General features: G+C 47.3%; 1 protein-coding gene across 1 annotated transcript; it reads right to left on the bottom strand.

Moving 5' to 3' along the window:
- Positions 1-733: 733 nt before the first annotated feature.
- Positions 734-2047, bottom strand: LOC119332078. Its single transcript, XM_037605253.1, has 2 exons — positions 1799-2047; positions 734-1704 (listed from the first exon to the last, which is right to left on the bottom strand). The coding sequence occupies exons 1-2, from the start codon at positions 1839-1841 to the stop codon at positions 1373-1375; spliced, it is 375 nt and encodes a 124-aa protein (XP_037461150.1). The 5' UTR covers positions 1842-2047; the 3' UTR covers positions 734-1372.
- Positions 2048-22401: the final 20354 nt, after the last annotated feature.

A 22401-nucleotide genomic window follows, 5' to 3' on the forward strand; every position in this document is an offset into this window, starting at 1 on the left:
AGGCATAGCAAAAAAGCGAGCAACTAGCAAGCAAAGATAGAAGTGATTTCGAGTATATGGTCATCTTGCCTGAGATCCCGCAAGGAAGAAGAACGAGTCCATGCAGAAGACAAACAGACGTAGATGAACGGGTCCTCACAATCACGACGTTACCGGAACCAACCCGAAGAAGCAACACCGGAAAGAAGCACACAACATAGTAAACAAACCAACACATGAACATGGTATGATGCACAATCGAGTATGATGCATGTCCGGTTTAATGAAGCATGGCCTGGCAAAATGCACAAACAATCCTACAAATTAAGTGGAGCTCAATATGCAACTCCTTTGCATATTGACGAAACACCACATTCAAGTTATTTAGTTCGAACTCGTTTATGTACCCAACAATATTAAATGTTGTTAAACATGGCAAGAGGTGAAGCAAAGTAAAACTACCTATCTAGTCATGTTTAAATGAGGGCCGGAAGTAACGAACAACAATTCCGGTAAAACCCCGTGAGCATATTATAGATTTGGTACTGTTCTGCCCTAGGCCATATTTTAGAGTTGTTAAACATGCAAGATGATGCCACCATGTTAAACTAGGCAAAATTCTACCCCATTTACATATAAAGATTATTTAAAACCGAGCTATGGTTATTCAGTTATGAATTAAATCATTTTAACATGGCATAGGAGCAAATTTAAACAAACATCATTTTAAACATGTCAAACATGAACGAAAGTTGGATATTATGAATCTAGACAAAATTCTAAACAAGTTTCATACAAAGTTTGTTTTAATCCGATGCACGGTTGGGGAGTTATAAAATGCATGATGTTTAGGGGCTAAACTATAAAACTGGCAAAACTCTGGGAAATTAGACAAATTCGCAGCAGGGAAAAAAATAGTCACGGGCCGAAACTACCTAGCCCAAACAAAACACAGGAGAGAGGCTGTGCCCTGCAAACATGGGCCAAGGCTCGGTTCGGTGCTGGGCTGGATGCGGTAGGCGGCTGGGCCGGTCGCTGTAGGCTGAGGAGGCTCGCTGGGCCTTGTGCAAAGAGGCCCAGGCGCGGGCGAGGTGGAGATCTAGCGGGAGCCGATGTAGGCCGAGGCAAGGCCGGCCCAGGCGAAGTCAACGCAAGCGGGCAAGGCGCTCGATCTGTTGTAGGGGAAGCAGAGGACGTCGATGACGTGGACTTGCGGCGGCGCCGAGCTGCAGCGAGGTCATGGGGGCGCGGGACTTGGACGCGGGGCTCCGGGGCGGCACGTCGGCGGATCCGGGTGTGGGGAAGGAGGCAGGGGCACGCGGCTCATCTGCTCGTCTCACCAGCGAGAGGATGCAGCGACTGCTGCTGTGGACTGAAGAAAAGAGAGAGAGGTTTAGAGAAGGTTCAGGGGAAGGAAGCATAGAGAGTCGACGGGCAGGGAACTCCGGCGGGACGGCAGTGAGATGTAGCAGCAGGGTTCGGACGCCACGGCGGGCTCCAACGACTTGGCGGGGCGGCGGACTTGATGGATGGCGACGCAGCAGGAGCTCGGTGCGAGGTCGTGGGGCTCTGGCAGCAGGGAGGCGCGACCATGGCGAGGCCGGGGTGCAGACAGCGCGGAGACGGCCAGATCCGGGCGGCGCCGCTCCCGGCAAAGAGCTTGGCGGCGGCGGGGTCTCGATGATGGGAATGGCGCAGATGAGGCCGCTGGCTGCGGGGCTCCTCCTGTTGACGACCCAAGACAGAGGGAGTGATCAGCGGAGAGAAGAACCAGGGAAAGGAATGGAAAGGAAAAAAGAGGAGCGCTCATCTTTCTAACCGAAGGTTCGGTCGCCATCGGCAGACGGGAACGGCGTCTCCATGGGCTCGGGGACGAGCTCGCCTCGATCTGGATCGGAGCCAGCTGCGGGGCACGGGCGTTGGGGAAAACTGGGGTGCAAGGGAGGCCTTAGGCGCGAGAAGGAGGGCGTGGGTTGGTCTGGTGTTGAACACGAGGGGGATTTGGGAGTGGATGGATTTGGATCGGGAGGCGATCCCGATGTGGGAGAGGAGTGGCGGCGGGGAGGGACAAGCCTCCTAGGTTTTAGGGTTGGCTTGATTGGGTAGGTGGTGGACTATATATATAGGGACAATCGGATTAGGTTTGGACCCTCCGATCAAAATCAGACGGTCTCGGATAAATAGGTTAGGGAGCCCAATTAAGAAAACGGAGACGTTTTGTAGATGTTCGAGGATGATCCGGACACAACGGTGGCGACAGTCCGGGTCGGGTTCGGGACAACTTTCGGACGCGCGCGAGGGGGGCTGCGGGCTGACGAGAGAGGTTAGGTTGGACCTGGCGGTAGGTAGAGAGCTGTGTAGACGGTCTCGAGCTGAGAGAAGAGAAGAGAGAGACCCGGCGACTGTTTCCGGAGACCGAAAACGTCCGACGAAAAGACCGGCTATAATGCCGCTATAGTTTAACGGTTGGGCTATCAAACGAACTTCGAATGCGATGAAACTTGACAGGCGGTCTATCTACACTATAATAAGACCACACGTCAACTCTCATCCCATTCCGAGAACATTTTTCAGCCACTTAGAAAATAATATTTCAGACGTGCCGCGGACGCATGCAAGTGTGTCTGGGCTCAGAACGGACAACGGACGAAACTGGGGAAACCCGGACGAATGCAAGTTTTGAAAACATGATGATGCAATGCACATGATGACATGGCAAGATGCAACACGCAAGCGAATGACATGGGAACAACAACGAATAACTGGGAGACACCTGGCACGTCGGTCTCGGGGCGTCACAACACTCCATCACTACGAGAGGATCTCGACCCGAGATCCTAGAATGGCACCGGAGGGAAGAAGAAGAGGAAGAGGTGAGGTGAAACTAAGTTGCTTCTTTGACAAACGACTGAAACCAAAGAACCTTGAAAAGGTTGAGCAAAATGAAAGAAAGAAAGCAACGGAGAAGAACAAAGTTGAAAGCACTCTGTTAAGAAAGAGGAATAAGAAAGAACTGATTCGGGTAGCACTTCGGTTGAAAAGAGATGAAGACTTGATAAAATGAGAGAGCTTGAGCAAAAGGGACACAACACTTTGGTTAAATTGATAAACCAAGAAAAGAACAGGATCCTGACAAGAACAAGAAGAAGGTTTGAAGAGAGCAGCAACACAATGCCTCCGGAACAAAAGTAAGAATGGAATGAATGAAGGGAAAAACAAGAGCACGCTTACAACAAATGCTAGAACGGAATTGTTTGAAAACCAACAATGAAAAGAATAATCTTGATATGGTCTTATGGAATACATCTAAGATTATGAGGTGACAACCTGCCACTCACGGGAAGAAGAATTGAATTGATATGGACAAGGAGACGAGAAAGTATTTCATCGGGAGGATAAAGAAGAACTTGGGTCCTTTATAAGCACCATAGATAGCAACAAACCTCAGGGAAGGCTTTAGGTGGAATATAACCCAAGATAACTCCAATGACGAGATTGATGGATTTAAAATACCTCATTCTTAATAACATGTGAATCATGAAACATGAACTCAAATTATCAAGAATGACATAATACCACCTCCAAAGATATGGTAGAAAGAAATCGCACTCCGGATTGCAAGATGAAGAATGCTAGAGCTCCTCTGAAAAGAATCTCGATGAACACTTCGAGAAGGAATCAAATCCTTGATGAACCATCATGTAGAATCTCCATGAAGAACTCCGGTACAAAATGATGATCAAATGAAAGGAAAGAGAAGTTGAAAACACAAGGTGAAACCTTGTAATGATTTAGATGGATCTCTGTGATGATGAGAGCTTGGAACTCCGGGGAAAGAAAAGATAAAGCAATGAAACCGAGAATTTTTCAATGAACCTCCGGAATAAGGAATTAATCACTGGGATGAACAAGAATAAGAATTATGTTATGCTTGTCCTTCACCAATTAAATTGATGATAATCAATGGATTTGGCATACTACTTATTCTCGTAGAAAGGATTAAAAGAGATATATCAAAACTTGAGAATGTCTTCAACGAACCACCGGTAGGATTGGAACAACGAATGAATTGATATGATAACGAATGACGAGAACTCTTGCACGAACCACCGTAAGAATTAAAATGACCAAATGAAAGATAAAGGAACACCGGGAAGAATTATGAAATGAACGAGGATACTTGAGAGAATTTAGATACAAGTGAATGAAGGGATCACAAACTGATTAGAGAATATTGAATGATGCACCGGTAAGATTGGAGAATGATAACTGGAAGCTGAGAATGAAAAACCTGAAATGATGGACTCCGGATAATCAAACTGAGAAGACCCTTGAATTGCTCCGGATAGGTGAAAAGAATTCTCACAACCGAAAATAATTATGAGAGAATGGCATAAAGCTAGAAACACAAATCTTGAAGAGAAAAGAGCAAGATTGAGAGAAAAATTCTTCTTCGGTCTTCAAAATCCGAGAATGACGACTGAAACACCACCACCAATTGTTGAGATACTCCGGGATGAAAATTAGAAAGGTTGAGCCAACTATGAAAAGAATTTGAAATATCTTGGAGAAGGGCATTTGACTGATGATAAATCATTCTTACGTCAAACTTTAGAAAAGAATTTGAGAAGTAACTCCGGGAAAAATTAGAAGAGTCAGGTAAGATCCTGGGAAAAAACCTGTGGGTTAGGGCCCACTCAAAAGAAATACCGTTGAACAATTTAAAAAAAGAGGTTGCACCGGTTGAATTAAATGGCTAGAATGAGATAACAATCTCGAAAGAGCTTGAAAGGATTACGAAAGCCGAGTGGAAACACGAATATTCTGAGATTTCTTGAGCACTCTGGAACAAATGAATAGCGAAGAGTGGATGATTAAGAATTGCACTGGCATGAGAGAGCATTGAAACGAGGAAAGGATATGATCAACAAAGCTTGACTTGAAACCACCGGAGATGAAAAGAATGAAGAATGATGAACTTGAGGCTCCGTTAATATCTTCCTAATAATCACCGGATAAGAATATTGACGGAAAAGAATGGAGAGGCTTCACACCCATAAGATGGATACTTGATTAAGATATAAGACTCCTTGAAGAACAAGGGTGGGAGGGCGGGAAAACAAAGGCAACTTGGGACGGATGAAACGAACACCGTTGAGAAGAAATGATAATTGATCTTGCTGAAGTTGAAAAGATCCGATCCACTCGAAGAGCGACACACCGGTGAAAAGGATTGACATGATAATCTCGATGATCAACAAGGATTAGTATTCACATAGGATTATGAGAACACCGCTTAGGAAAAGGCATGGAATCAACACTTGACATTGAAGCAACAAGAATTTCACAAATCAAAACAAAACAAAGGATTGGCTTGCGGAATAAGTCGGAACAAACATATGATAGAGATTTCGTCCGAAGTTTTCGTGGTGGGGCCTACACGGGCTCGATCGTACAGCACCATCATGTACAAGGCAGTGCACATGACATACGAAGCGTCCCCGAGTCGGCATAGCCAAGGACTCTTTAAGACACAACGAGACCACTGTAAAACCAACTGTGGATAGGCGGACCACTAGACGTCGAACCCCAATTTCATATCATACATCCGTCGGAAAGATATCCTAAGAGCTACTTGAATTCCCACTTATAAACTCCCGAAATTTTCCGGTTATGCAATCAGGTGTTGGGGATACAGGGGAAGCATAATATCTCACCCAAACTAGCAATTCCTACATCTAGCTGTATCCATCCTTCAACACATAACCAAGAAACCTTCGGAAATCGTCTACCTCAACCTTCGAAAAGCATCCGTTATACAAGTTATGGCAATACTCCCGAACTCCCGCCCCAGCACTGGGTGGCGTCGAGGTTATCTCACCAACAACTGCATAAAAGAGATTTTCGATGTCGGCGAACTAAACTCAGGTATTCCAGAACTGCAACGATAAAATTATGACGACAACACCTCGGAGCTCAATTCCCCGGGACACTGCCACAACCCCTAAAAGACAGGAGGCAGCAAGAACAATGTTCTCGTCACAAATCGATCGGAACGGTTCCAAGATACCCGCGTGATCCTAAAAAGAATTTAGTGAAATTTGAGAAGAGAAGAGTCAAAACTCTATGTCAGGATGCCTTACCAGAGCGATGAAGGGACTGAGGAGTAAAAAGAATTCCTAAACTCTCCGATATATAATTCCTAAATGACTCAAAACATTTTTTCTAGACTCAACTCGTCCGCTAATTCGATCAAGTAGTGGGGGCTCCTAAGGTCGGGGAAGGCTCTGATACCAACTTGTAACGCCCTCGATGCAGCTATATCTCCCACGTGTCGAAGCACGACTTAGAGGCATAACCGCATTGAAAGCAATGTCGCAAGTGAGGTAATCTTCACACAACCCATGTAATACATAAGGGAAAGAGATACATAGTTGGCTTACAATCGCCACTTCACACAATACATGAATAAAGCATTACATCATCCAGATACAATCAAGGTCCAACTACGGAACCAAAATAAAAGAAGACTACCCCAAATGCTACACAGATCCCCGATCGTCCCGACTAGGCTCCACTACTGATCAACTAGAACGAAACAACACAAAGGACAAGATATTCATCGAGCTCCTCCTTGAGCTTGGTTGCGTCATCTGCACGGGCTCATCGGCACCTGCAAGCTAGTTTTGGAAGTATCTGTGAGTCACGGGGACTCAGCAATCTCGCACCCTCGCGATCAAGACTATTTAAGCTTATGGGTACGGTAAAGGTATGAGGTGGAGTTGCAGCAAGCGAGTAGCATATATGGTGGTTAACATATTCGCAAAAGAGAGCGAGGAGAGAAGGCAAAAGCACGGTCGATGAACTATGATCAAGAAGTGATCCTAAAACAACCTACGTCAAGCATAACTCCAACACCGTGTTCACTTCCCGGACTCCGCCGGAAAGAGACCATCACGGTTACACACGCGGTTGATGGATTTTAATTAAGGTCAACTTCAGGTTTTCTACAACCGGACATTAACAAATTCCCATCTGCCCATAACCGCGGGCACGGCTTTCGAAAGTTCAAATCCCTGCAGGGGTGTCCCAACTTAGCCCATCACAAGCTCTCACGGTCAACGAAGGATATTCCTTCTAGCGGGAAGACCCGATCAGACTGGAATCCCGGTTACAAGACATTTCAACAATTGTAAAACAAGACCAGCAAAGCCGCCCGATACGCCGAGAAATCCCGATAGGAGCTGCACATATCTCGTTCTCAGGGCGCACCGGATAGGTCAAGCTACGAGTAAAACCAACCCTCGAGTTGCCCCGAGGTGGCCCCGCAGGCTGCCCATTTCGGAACAACACTCAGAGGAGCACTGGCCCGGGGGGGGTTTAAAATAAAGATGACCCTCGGGCTCGCAAAAACCCAAGGGAAGGTTATAGGTTGTTAGTGCAAATGGTAAAACCAAGTTGGGCCTTGCTGGAGGAGTTTTATTCAAGGCGAACTGTCAAGGGGTTCCCATTATTACCCAACCGCATAAGGAACGCAAAATCCGGGAACATAACACCGATATGATGGAAACTAGGGCGGCAAGGGTGGAACAAAACACCAGGCATAAGGCCGAGCCTTCCACCCTTTACCAAGTATATAGATGCATTAATTAAATAAGATATATTGTGATATCCCAACAAGTAAACATGTTCCAACAAGGAACAACATCTCCATGTTCCAACAAGGAACAAACTTCAATCTTCACCTGCAACTAACAACGCTATAAGAGGGGCTGAGCAAAGCGGTAACATATGTTGGGGAACGTTGCAGAAAACAAATTTTTTCCTACGTTTCACCAAGATCAATCTATGGAGTCATCTAGCAACGAGAGGAGAGTGCATCTACATACCCTTGTAGATCGCGAGCGGAAGCGTTCAAAAGAACGGGGATGATGGAGTCGTACTCGCCGTGATTCAAATCACCGATGACCAAGTGCCGAACGGACGGCACCTCCACGTTCAACACACGTACGGAGCGGATGATGTCTCCTCCTTCTTGATCCAGCAAGGGGGAAGGAGAGGTTGATGAAGATCCAGCAGCACGACGGCATGGTGGTGGATGCAGCAGTGATCGCAGCAGGGCTTCGCCGAGCTTCTACGAGAGGGAGAGGTGTAGCAGGGGAGAGGGAGGCGCCAAGGCTTGAGGTGCGGCTGCCCTCCCTCCCCCCTTTATATAGGCCCCCTAGGGGGTGCGCCGGCCCTAGGAGATGGGATCTCCTAGGGGGGGCAAGGGGTGGAGTAGCCCCCAAGGCAAGTGGAGGCGCCCCCTCCCCTAGGGTTCCCAACCCTAGGCGCATGGGGGGCCAAGGGGGGGCGCACCAGCCCACTATGGGCTGGTTCCCCTCCCCACTTCAGCCCATGGGTCCCTCCGGGATGGGTGGCCCCACCCGGTGGACCCCCGGGACTCATCCGGTGGTCCCGGTACAATACCGGTGACCCCGAAACTTTCTCGATGGCCGAAACTACACTTCCTATATATAATTCTTCACCTCCGGACCATTCCGGAACTCCTCGTGACGTCCAGGATCTCATCCGGGACTCCGAACAACTTTTGGATTACTGCATACTCATAGCTATACAACCCTAGCGTCACCGAACCTTAAGTGTGTAGACCCTACGGGTTCGGGAGACAAGCAGACATGACCGAGATGACTCTCTGGTCAATAACCAACAGCGGGATCTGGATACCCATGTTGGCTCCCACATGCTCCTCGATGATCTCATCGGATGAACCACGATGTCGAGGACCTAATCAATCCCGTACTTAATTCCCTTTGTCAATCGGTACGTTACTTGCCCGAGACTCGATCGTCGGTATCCCAATACCTTGTTCAGTCTCGTTACCGGCAAGTCACTTTACTCGTACCGTAATGCATGATCCCGTGATCAAACACTTGATCACATTGAGCTCATTATGATGATGCATTACCGAGTGGGCCCAGAGATACCTCTCTGTCATACGGAGTGACGAATCCCAGTCTCGATTCGTGCCAACCCAATAGACACTTTCGGAGATACCTGTAATGTACCTTTATAGTCACCTAGTTACGTTGTGACGTTTGGCACACCCAAGGCACTCCTACGGCATCCGGGAGTTGCACAATCTCATGGTCTAAGGAAATGATACTTGACATCCAGAAAAGCTACAGCAAACGAACTACACGATCTTTGTGCTATGCTTAGGTTTGGGTCTTGTCCATCACATCATTCTCCTAATGATGTGATCCCGTTATCAATGATATCCCCATGTCCATAGCCAGAAAACCATGACTATCTGTTGATCAACGAGCTAGTCAACTAGAGGCTCACTAGGGACACATTGTGGTCTATGTATTCACACATGTATTATGATTTCCGGATAATACAATTATAGCATGAATAATAGACAATTATCATGAACAAGGAAATATAATAATCATTTTATTATTGCCTCTAGGGCATATTTCCAACAGTCTCCCACTTGCACTAGAGTCAATCATCTAGTTACATTGTGATGAATCGAACACCCATGGAATTCTGGTGTTGATCATGTTTTGCTCTAGGGAGAGGTTTAGTCAATGGATCTGCTACATTCAGGTCCGTATGTACTTTACAAATCTCTATGTCTCCATTTTGAACACTTTCACGAATGGAGTTGAAGCGACGCTTGATATGCCTGGTCTTCCTGTGAAACCTGGGCTCCTTGGCAAGGGCAATAGCTCCAGTGTTGTCACAGAAGAGAGTCATCGGGCCCGACGCATTGGGTATGACTCCTAGGTCGGTAATGAACTCCTTCACCCAGACTGCTTCGTGTGCTGCCTCCGAGGCTGCCATGTACTCCGCTTCACATGTAGATCCCGCCACAACGCTTTGCTTGCAACTGCACCAGCTTACTGCCCCACCATTCAAAATATACACGTATCCGGTTTGTGACTTAGAGTCATCCAGATCTGTGTCGAAGCTAGTGTCGACGTAACCCTTTACGACGAGCTCTTCGTCACCTCCATAAACGAGAAACATGTCCTTAGTCCTTTTCAGGTACTTCAGGATATTCTTGACCGCTGTCCATTGTTCCTTGTCGGGATTGCTTTGGTACCTTCGTACCAAACTTACGGCAAGGTTTACATCAGGTCTGGTACACAGCATGGCATACATAATAGACCCTATGGCTGATGCATAGGGGATGACACTCATCTCTTCTATATCTTCTGCCGTGGTCGGACATTGAGCTGAGCTCAATTTCACACCTTGCAACACAGGCAAGAACCCCTTCTTAGACTGATCCATATTGAACTTCTTCAATATCTTATCAAGGTATGTGCTTTGTGAAAGACCTATGAGGCGTCTTGATCTATCTCTATAGATCTTGATGCCTAATATATAAGCAGCTTCTCCAAGGTCCTTCATTGAAAAACTCTTATTCAAGTAGGCCTTAATGCTGTCCAAAAGTTCTATATCATTTCCCATCAAAAGTATGTCATCTACATATAATATGAGAAATGCTACAGAGCTCCCACTCACTTTCTTGTAAACGCAGGCTTCTCCATAAGTCTGCATAAACCCAAACGCTTTGATCATCTCATCAAAGCGAATGTTCCAACTCCGAGATGCTTGCACCAGCCCATAAATCGAGCGTTGGAGCTTGCACACCTTGTCAGCATTCTTAGGATCAACAAAACCTTCCGGCTGCATCATATACAATTCTTCCTTAAGGAAACCATTAAGGAATGCCGTTTTGACGTCCATTTGCCATATCTCATAATCATAGAATGCGGCAATTGCTAACATGATTCGGACGGACTTCAGCTTCGCTACGGGTGATAAAGTCTCATCGTAGTCAACCCCTTGAACTTGTCGATAACCCTTAGCGACAAGCTGAGCTTTATAGATGGTCACATTACCATCCGCGTCTGTCTTCTTCTTAAAGATCCATTTATTTTCTATGGCTCGCCGATCAACAGGCAAGTCAGTCAAGGTCCATACTTCGTTTTCATACATGGATCCTATCTTGGATTTCATGGCTTCCAGCCATTTGTCAGAATCTGGGCCTGCCATTGCTTCTTCATAGTTCGAAGGTTCACCGTTGTCTAACAACATGATTTTCAAGACAGGGTTGCCATACCACTCTGGTGCGGAACGTGTCCTTGTGGACCTACGAAGTTCAGTAGGAGCTTAATCCGAAGTATCTTGATCATCATCATTAACTTCCTCTCTAATTGGTGCAGGCACCACAGGAACATTTTCCTGAGCTGCGGTACTCTCTGCTTCAAGAGGCAGTACTTCATCAAGCTCTACTTTCCTCCCACTTACTTCTTTCGAGAGAAACTCCTTCTCTAGAAAGGATCCATTCTTGGCAACAAAGATCTTACCTTCGGATCTGAGGTAGAAGGTATACCCAATGGTTTCCTTAGGGTATCCTATGAAGACGCATTTTTCTGACTTGGGTTCGAGCTTTTCAGGTTGAAGTTTCTTGACATAAGCATCGCATCCCCAAACTTTTAGAAACAATAGCTTAGGTTTCTTCCCAAACCATAATTCATACGGTGTCGTCTCAACGGATTTCGACGGATCCCTATTTAAAGTGAATGCGGCAGTCTCTAAAGCATAGCTCCAAAATGACAGCGGTAAATCGGTAAGAGACATCATAGATCGCACCATATCTAATAGAGTGCGATTACGATGTTCGGACACACCATTACGCTGAGGTGTTCCAGGCGGCGTGAGTTGTGAAACTTTCCACATTTTCTTAAGTGTGTGCCAAATTCGTGACTCAAGTATTCTCCCCCACGATCTGATCGCAAGAACTTGATTTTCCTGTCACGTTGATTCTCAACCTCACTCTGAAATTCCTTGAACTTTTCAAAGGTCTCAGACTTGTGTTTCATTAAGTAGACATACTCATATCTACTCAAATCATCAGTGAGGGTGAGAACATAACGATAGCCACCGCGAGCCTCAACACTCATTGGACCGCACACATCAGTATGTATGATTTCCAATAAGTTGGTTGCTCGCTCCATTGTTCCTGAGAACGGAGTCTTGGTCATTTTACCCATGAGGCATGGTTCGCATGTGTCAAATGATTCATAATCAAGAGACTCTAAAAGTCCATCTGCATGGAGCTTCTTCATGCGTTTGACACCTATGTGACCAAGGCGGCAGTGCCACAAGTATGTGGGACTATCATTATCAACCTTACATCTTTTGGTATTCACACTATGAACATGTGTAGCATTACGCTCGAGATTCATTAAGAATAAACCATTCACCATCGGAGTATGACCTTCAAACATATCTCTCATATAAATAGAACAACCATTATTCTCGGATTTAAATGAGTAGCCATCTTGTATTAAACGAGATCCTGATACAATGTTCATGCTCAAAGCTAGCACTAAATAACGATTATTGAGGTTTAAAACTAATCCCGTAGGTAAATGTAGAGGTAGCGTGCCGACGGCGATCACATCAACCTTGGAACCATTCCTGACGCGCATCGTCACCTCGTCCTTCACCAGTCTCCGCTTATTCCGCAACTCCTACTTTGAGTTACAAATGTGAGCAACCGCACCGGTATCAAACACCCAGGAGCTACTACGAGTACTGGTAAGGTACACATCAATTACATGTATATCACATATACCTTTCGTGATGCCGGCCTTCTTGTCCGCTAAGTATTTGGGGCAGTTCCGCTTCCAGTGACCACTTCCCTTGCAATAAAAACACTCAGTCTCGGGCTTGGGTCCATTCTTTGGCTTCTTCCCGGCAGCTTGCTTACCGGGCGCGGCAACTCCCTTGCCGTCCTTCTTGAAGTTCTTCTTACCCTTGCCTTTCTTGAACTTAGTGGTTTTATTCACCATCAACACTTGATGTTCCTTTTTGACTTCTACCTCTGCTGATTTCAGCATTGCAAATACTTCAGGAATGGTCTTTTCCATCCCCTGCATATTGAAGTTCATCACAAAGCTCTTGTATCTTGGTGGAAGCGACTGAAGGATTCTGTCAATGACTGCGTCATCCGGGAGATTAACTCCCAGCTGAGTCAAGCGGTCATGCAACCCAGACATTGTGAGTATGTGCTCACTGACAGAACTATTTTCCTCCATCTTACAGCTGAAGAACTTGTTGGAGACTTCATATCTCTCGACCCGGGCATGAGCTTGGAAAACCATTTTCAGCTCTTCGAACATCTCATATGCTCCGTGTCGCTCAAAACGCTTTTGGAGCCCCGGTTCTAAACTATAAAGCATGCCGCACTGAACGAGGGAGTAATCATCAGCACGTGTCTGCCAAGCGTTCATAACGTCTTGGTTCTGTGGGACGGGTGCGTCACCTAGCGGTGCTTGTAGGACATAATCTTTCTTGGCAGCTATGAGGATGATCCTCAGGTTCCGGACCTAGTCCGTATAGTTGCTGCCATCATCTTTCAGCTTGGTTTTCTCTAGGAACACGTTGAAATTGAGGACAACGTTGGCCATTTGATCTACAAGACATATTGTAAAGATTTTAGACTAAGTTCATGATAATTCATTATTCAATGAACTCCCACTTAGATAGACATCCCTCCAGTTATCTATGTATAACATGATCCGAGTTGACTAGGCAGTGTCCGATCATCACGTGAGACAGACTAGTCAACATCGATGAACATCTTCATGTTGATCGTATCTTCTATACGACTCATGCTCGACCTTTCGGTCTTCTGTGTTCTGAGGCCATGTCTGTACATGCTAGGCTCGTCAAGTCAACCTAAGTGTATTGCGTGTGTAAATCTGTCTTACACCCGTTGTATTCGAACGTTAGAATCTATCACACCCGATCATCATGTGGTGCTTCGAAACAATGAACCTTCGCAACGGTGCACAGTTAGGGGGAACACTTTCTTGAAATTATTACGAGGGATCATCTTATTTAATCTACCGTCGTTCTAAGCAAATAAGATGTAAAACATGATAAACATCACATGCAATCAAATAGTGACATGATATGGCCAATATCATTTGCTCCTTTGATCTCCATCTTCGGGGCTCCATGATCATCGTTGTCACCGACATGACACCATGATCTCCATCATCGTGTCTTCTTGAAGTTGTCTCGTCATCTATTACTTCTACTACTATGGCTAATGCTTTAGCAATAAAGTAAAGTAATTACATGACGTTTATGTTGACACGCAGGTCATAAATAAATAAAGACAACTCCTATGGCTCTTGCCGGTTGTCATACTCATCGACATGCAAGTCATGATTCCTATTACAAGAACATGATCAATCTCATACATCACATATATCATTCATCATTCATCACAACCTTTGGCCATATCACATCACAAAACACTTGCTGCAAAAACAAGTTAGACGTCCTCTAATTGTTGTTGCAAGTTTTTACGTGGCTGCTATAGGTTTCTAGCAAGAACGTTTCTTACCTACGCCAAAACCACAACGTGAATTGCCAATTTCTATTTACCCTTCATAAGGACCCTGTTCATCGAATCTGATCCGACTAAAGTGGGAGAGACAGACACCCGCCAGCCACCTTATGCAACTAGTGCATGTCAGTCGATGGAACCGGTCTCACGTAAGCGTACGTGTAAGGTTGGTCCGGGCCGCTTCATCCCACGATGCCGCCGAATCAAGATAAGACTAGTAACGGCAAGCAAATTGACAATATCGACGCCCACAACTACTTTGTGTTCTACTCGTGCATAGTAACTACGCATAGACCTAGCTCATGATGCCACTGTTGGGGAACATTGTAGAAAACAAAAAAATTTCCTACGTTTCACCAAGATCAATCTATGGAGTCATCTAGCAACGAGAGGAGAGTGCATCTACATACCCTTGTAGATCGCGAGCGGAAGCGTTCAACAGAACGGGGATGATGGAGTCGTACTCGCCGTGATTCAAATCACCGATGACCAAGTGCCGAACGGACGACACCTCCGCGTTCAACACACGTACGGAACGGATGACGTCTTCTCCTTCTTGATCCAGCAAGGGGGAAGGAGAGGTTGATGAAGATCCAGCAGCACAACAGCGTGGTGGTGGATGCAGCAGTGATCGCAACAGGGCTTCGCCGAGCTTCTACGAGAGGGAGAGGTGTAGCAGGGGAGAGGGAGGCGCCAAGGCTTGAGGTGCGGCTGCCCTCCCTCCCCCCTTTATATAGGCCCCCTAGGGGGGTGCGCCGGCCCTAGGAGATGGGATCTCCTAGGGGGGCGGCGGCCAAGGGGTGGAGTAGCCCCCAAGGCAAGTGGAGGCGCCCCCTCCCCTAGGGTTCCCAACCCTAGGCGCATGGGGGGCCCAAGGGGGGCGCACCAGCCCACTATGGGCTGGTTCCCCTCCCCACTTCAGCCCATGGGGCCCTCCGGGATGGGTGGCCTCACCCGGTGGACCCCCGAGACTCATCCGGTGGTCCCGGTACAATACCGGTGACCCCGAAACTTTCCCGATGGCCGAAACTACACTTCCTATATATAATTCTTCACCTCCGGACCATTTTGGAACTCCTCGTGACGTCCAGGATCTCATCCGGGACTCTGAACAACTTTCGAATTACTGCATACTCATATCTATACAACCCTAGCGTCACTGAACCTTAAGTGTGTAGACCCTACGGGTTCGGGAGACAAGCAGACATGACCGAGACGACTCTCTGGTCAATAACTAACCGCGGGATCTGGATACCCATGTTGGCTCCCACATGTTCCTCGTTGATATCATCGGATGAACCACGATATCGAGGACCTAATCAATCCCGTACTTAATTCCCTTTGTCAATCGGTACGTTACTTGCCCGAGACTCGATCGTCGGTATCCCAATACCTTGTTCAGTCTCGTTACCGGCAAGTCACTTTACTCGTACCGTAATGCATGATCCCGTGATCAAACACTTGATCACATTGAGCTCATTATGATGATGCATTACCGAGTGGGCCCAGAGATACCTCTCCGTCATATGGAGTGACAAATCCCAGTCTCGATTCGTGCCAACCCAACAGACACTTTTGGAGATACCTGTAATGTACCTTTATTGTCACCCAGTTACGTTTTGATGTTTGGCACACCCAAGGCACTCCTACGGCATCCAGGAGTTGCACAATCTCATGGTCCAAGGAAATGATACTTGACATCCAGAAAAGCTACAGCAAACGAACTACACGATCTTTGTGCTATGCTTAGGTTTGGGTCTTGTCCATCACATCATTCTCCTAATGATGTGATCCCGTTATCAATGACATCCCCATGTCCATAGCCAGGAAACCATGACTATCTGTTGATCAACGAGCTAGTCAACTAGAGGCTCACTAGGGACACATTCTGGTCTATGTATTCACACATATATTATGATTTCCGGATAATACAATTATAGCATGAATAATAGACAATTATCATGAACAAGGAAATATAATAATCATTTTATTATTGCCTCTAGGGCATATTTCCAACAAGGAACAAACTTCAATCTTCACCTGCAACTAACAACGCTATAAGAGGGGCTGAGCAAAGCGGTAACATAGCCAAACAACGGTTTGCTAGGACAAGGTGGGTTAGAGGCTTGGCTCAACAATATAGGAGGCATGACAAGCAAGTGGTAGGTATCGCGGCATAGGCATAGCAAAAGAGCGAGCAACCAGCAAGCAAAGATAGAAGTGATTTCGAGGATATGGTCATCTTGCCTGAGATCCCGCAAGGAAGAAGAACGAGTCCATGCAGAAGACAAACAGATGTAGATGAATGGGTCCTCACAATCACGACGTTACCGGAACCAACCCGAAGAAGCAACACCGAAAAGAAGCACTCAACATAGTAAACAAACCAACACATGAACATGGTATGATGCACAATCGAGTATGATGCATTTCCGGTTTAATGAAGCATGGCCTGGCAAAATGCACAAACAATCCTACAAATTAAGTGGAGCTCAATATGCAACTCCATTGCATATTGACGAAACACCACATTCAAGTTATTTAGTTCGAACTCGTTTATGTACCCAACAATATTAAATGTTGTTAAACATGGCAAGAGGTGAAGCAAAGTAAAACTACCTATCTAGTCATGTTTAAATGAGGGCCGGAAGTAACGAATAACAATTCCGGTAAAACCCCGTGAGCATATTATAGATTTGGTACTATTCTGCCCTAAGCCATATTTTAGAGTTGTTAAACATGCAAGATGATGCCACCATGTTAAACTAGGCAAAATTCTACCCCATTTACATATAAAGATTATTTAAAACCGAGCTACGGTTATTCAGTTATGAATTAAATCATTTTAACATGGCATAGGAGCAAATTTAAACAAACATCATTTTAAACATGTCAAACATGAACGAAAGTTGGATATTATGAATCTAGACAAAATTCTATACAAGTTTCATATATAGTTTGTTTTAATCCGATACACGGTTGGGGAGTTATAAAATGCATGATGTTTAGGGGCTAAATTATAAAACTGGCAAAACTCTGGGAAATTAGACAAATTCGCAGCAGGGAAAAAAATAGTCACAGGCCGAAACTACCTAGCCCAAACAAAAGACAGGAGAGACGTTGTGCCCTGCAAACATGGGCCAAGGCCCGGTTCGGTGCTGGGCTGGATGCGGTAGGCGGCTGGGCCGGTCGCTGTAGGCTGAGGAGGCTCGCTGGGCCTTGTGCAAAGAGGCCCAGGCGCGGGCGAGGTGGAGATCCAGCGGGAGCCGATGCAGGCCGAGGCAAGGCCGGCCCAGGCGAAGTCAACGCAAGCGGGCAAGGCGCTCGATCTGTTGTAGGGGAAGCAGAGGCCGTCGATGACGTGGACTTGCGGCGGCGCCGAGCTGCAGCGAGGTCATGGGGGCGCGGGACTTGGATGCGGGGCTTCGGGGCGGCACGTCGGCGGATCCGGGTGTGGGGAAGGAGGCAGGGGCACGCGGCTCATCTGCTCGTCTCACCGGCAAGAGGATGCAGCGACTGCTGCTGTGGACTGAAGAAAAGAGAGAGAGGTTCAGAGAAGGTTCAGGGAAAGGAAGCAGAGAGAGTCGACGGGCACGGAACTCCGGTGGGACGGCAGTGAGATGCAGCAGCAGGGTTCGGACGCCACGGCAGGCTCCAACGACTTGGCGGGGCGGCGGACTTGATGGATGGCGATGCGGCAGGAGCTCGGTGCGGGGTCGTGGGGCTCCGGCAGCAGGGAGGCGCGGCCATGGCGAGGCCGGGGTGAGACGGCGCAGAGACGGCCAGATCCGGGCGGCGCCGCTCCCGGAAAAGAACTTGGCGGCGGCGGGGTCTCGATGATGGGAATGGCGCATATGAGGCCGCTGGCTGCGGGGCTCCTCCTGTTGACGACCCAAGACAGAGGGAGTGATCAACGGAGAGAAGAACCAGGGAAAGGAATGGAAAGGAAAAAAGGGGAGCGCTCATCTTTCTAACTAAAGGTTCAGTCGCCGACGGTAGATGGGAACGGCGTCTCCATGGGCTCGGGGACGAGCTCGCCTCGATCTGGATCGGAGCCAGCTGCAGGGCACGGGCGTTGGGGAAAACTGGGGCGCAAGGGAGGCCTCAGGCGCGAGAAGGAGGGCGTGGGTTGGTCTGGTGTTGAACACGAGGGGGATTTGGGAGTGGATGGATTTGGATCGGGAGGCGATCCCGATGTGGGAGAGGAGTGGCGGCGGGGAGGGACAAGCCTCCTAGGTTTTAGGGTTGGCTTGATTGGGTAGGTGGTGGACTATATATATAGGGACAATCGGATTAGGTTTGGACCCTCCGATCAAAATCAGACGGTCTCGGATAAATAGGTTAGGGAGCCCAGTTAAGAAAACGGAGACATTTTGTAGATGTTCGGGGATGATCCGGACACAACGGTGGCGACAGTCCGGGTCGGGTTCGGGACAACTTTCGGACGCGCGCGAGGGGGGCTGCGGGCTGACGAGAGAGGTTAGGTTGGACCTGGCGGTAGGTAGAGAGTTGTGTAGACGGTCTCGAGCTGAGAGAAGAGAAGAGAGAGACCCGGCGACTGTTTCCGGAGACCGAAAACGTCCGACGAAAAGACCGGCTATAATGCCGCTATAGTTTAACGGTTGGGCTATCAAACGAACTCCGAATGCGATGAAACTTGACAGACGGTCTATCTACACTATAATAAGACCACACGTTAACTCTCATCCCATTCCGAGAACATTTTTCAGCCACTTAGAAAATAATATTTTGGACGTGCCGCGGGCGCGTGCAAGTGTGTCTGGGCTCAGAACGGACAACGGACGAAACTGGGGAAACCCGGACGAATGCAAGTTTTGAAAACATGATGATGCAATGCACATGATGACATGGCAAGATGCAACACGCAAGCGAATGACATGGCAACAACAACGAATAACTGGGAGACACCTGGCACGTCGGTCTCGGGGCGTCACAGCAACCTTGCTCAGCTGCGTGACGCCCTGTCAAAGACCATGATCTCACTCGGCACTTGGGGTAGGAAATTTGGGAATGTCACTAGGGAACTGGCTAAATCCAGAACCCAACTCGAGGAGCTTATGCATATGAACGCAGATCAAAATGATATTGGCAGGGTGACAGATAAGATGAATGTGCTATTATACCAAGAGGAGATGATCTAGTTGCAAAGATCGAGGATCTCATGGTTGAAAGAGGGGGATCGGAATACTAAGTTTTTCCAGAATAAGGCTGTGTGGAGGGCACGGAAAAACAAAATCAGACAGCTAACTGATAGCGTTGGTGTAATGCACTCAGAATTTGCAGCGATGAGCGAGATTGCAAATAATTACTTTCATGAGATATTCTCAGCGGATGCAACTCTTGATGCTGGATCGGTACTGGATCTCTTGGAGCCAATGGTGACGGAGGAGGATAATGCTAAATTATGTGCGGCCTTTTCAGATAAGGAGATAGCGGACGCAATGTTCCAAATTGGTCCACTTAATGCACTAGGGCCAGATGGTTTTCCCACGAGGTTTTTTCAGCGGAACTGGAGCACGGTCAAAGATGATGTTATTGCAGCGGTTAAGGATTTTTTTTTTCACTGGAATTATGCCAGAAGGGGTAAACTCGACTTCCATTGTTCTGATTCCTAAAATTTCTAACCCTGCAAAGATTTCTGACTATAGGCCCATTAGCCTCTGTAATGTAATTTATAAAGTGATTTCGAAGTGTTTGGTGAATCGACTTAGGCCACTCCTAGACACTCTGGTTTCACCGGAACAGAGTGCCTTTGTGCCAGGCAGGATGATTACAGATAATGCTCTTGTGGCCTTCGAGTGTTTACATTACATAAAACAGGAGAAGGATCCCATGAAGAGTTTTTATGCATACAAGCTGGACTTATCAAAAGCTTATGACAGAGTGGATTGGGGTTTCTTGGAGCAGGTGATGCAAAAGCGGGGTTTCACTCAGCGATGGATTGACTGGATTATGACTTGTGTCACATCGGTGAGGTATCGTGTTCAATTAAACGGGACCCTCTTGGATTCATTTGCACCGCCGCGTGGGCTTCGGCAAGGCGACCCTCTATCTCCATTCCTTTTTTTGTTTATTGTGGATGGATTATCAGCGATCTTAAAGAGCAAGGTTGCGGCTGGTAGTATAACACCCGTGAGAGTTTGCAGAAGAGCTCCGGGTATATCACATTTGTTATTTGCGGATGATACCTTGCTGTTTTTGAGGCTTCTAGTGAACAAGCAGAAAATGTGAAGGCAGCGTTGCTCATGTATGAGAGTGCCATGGGACAAAGTTTGAATTTTAACAAGTGCTCAATATTTTTTGGTGCTGCATGCCCAGGGGCGACACAGGTGCAAGTGCGAGACGTTCTGGGTGTTACTTCAACGGCGTTTAAAGAAAAATATTTGGGCCTCCCAACCCCCGAGGGGCGCATGTCCAAGGGGAAATTTCAGAATCTTCAAACTAGTCTAACAAAGCGACTGATCCAATGGGGTGACGGCCTATTGGCGCAACCAGGAAGAGAGGTCTTGATTAAAGCTGTAGCTCAAGCATTGCCAACATATATCATGGGGGTTTTCAAGCTACCTTTCTCGGTGTGTGACGATTTGACACGGATGGTAAGGAATTTCTATTGGGGTTCTAGTAAAGGAAAGAGGAAAGTACACTGGAGAGGCTGGGATCATCTTCTACAGCCAAAGAGCAAAGGGGGTGCAGGTTTCAGGGACTTCCGGTTGTTCAATCAAGCACTGCTGGCCCGGCAGGCGTGGCGATTGTTGACGAAGCCTGAAAGCTTGTGCGCGCAAGTTCTCAAGTCGAGGTATTACCCCAATGGCAATTTGGTGGACACTGTATTCTCTGGCAATGCTTCTTCTTCATGGCTTGCGATATCTCATGGTCTTGATCTTTTGAAGAAAGGTTTGATGTGGAGAGTTGGGAATGGGCGCAATATTAGGGTGTGGAGAGACAACTAGATCCCGAGACCATTCTCTTACAAGCCAGTATCGCTACCGGGTTGGTGTCGTATTCGGTTTGTGTCCGGACTACTAAATGAGAATGGATCGTGGAATTTGGAGGTACTGCAACGAGTCTTTGTACCAGCGGATGTGGAGGAGATATTGAAAATTAGAGCATCCCCTAGGCGTCGGGACGACGTTATTGCATGGGGTCCCGAGAAGCTGGGCAGGTTTACGGTTAAGTTGGCATATAATCTAGCGTTTGAGGAGGCTAACAGGGCCACGGCTTTGGCGTCTAGCTCGTCGCCGGACGGTAATCGTTCGTGCTGGAAGTATATCTGGAAGTGTAACGTTCCACCTACAGTACGTAACTTTGCATGGGGACTGTCAATTGATTCACTGCCCACTTGGAAGAATAAACACAGGATTGGTTTGGAGGTGAGTAGTACATGCCCTGTTTGTGGCCTGGAGGAGGAAGATAATTTCCATCCTTTTATTAGGTGTCAGTTTGGTCGGGACCTTTATGAGCAGATGTCTACCATATGGCAGATTCCCCAGCTATTATCTTTTCAAAACTCAGGGAAGGAGTGGCTCCTCAATGCGCTTGCGGAACTGAGTGATACTCAGAGAGGCATGATTCTGCTAATTTTTTGGAGATGTTGGTACATACGCAATGAGGTAACACATGGCAAACTGGCCCCTCCCATGGCAGTGTCAGCGCGTTTCCTCCAAAGGTACATGGATGAACTGATTGGGATCCGAGCTGGGGACTGTGGGGATCCAGCAAAAGGAAAAGCAAGCATTATCTATGGTAGTGCAGTGCAGCAGGTGAAGCGTGTGGTACAGGATACAACATGGAAGCCTCCGAAACAGGGCTGGGTGAAACTAAACACTGACGGTTCCTTTGCTGAATCAGATGGAGCGGGAGCCGGGATGATCCTGCGGGATAGCGCTAGCATTTGAGGAGGCTAACAGGGCCACGGCTGTGGCGTCTAGCTCGTCGCCGGACGGTAATCGTTCGTG

The sequence above is a fragment of the Triticum dicoccoides genome, chromosome 7A, assembly GCF_002162155.2.
Source record: "Triticum dicoccoides isolate Atlit2015 ecotype Zavitan chromosome 7A, WEW_v2.0, whole genome shotgun sequence".
Taxonomy (NCBI): domain Eukaryota; kingdom Viridiplantae; phylum Streptophyta; class Magnoliopsida; order Poales; family Poaceae; genus Triticum; species Triticum dicoccoides.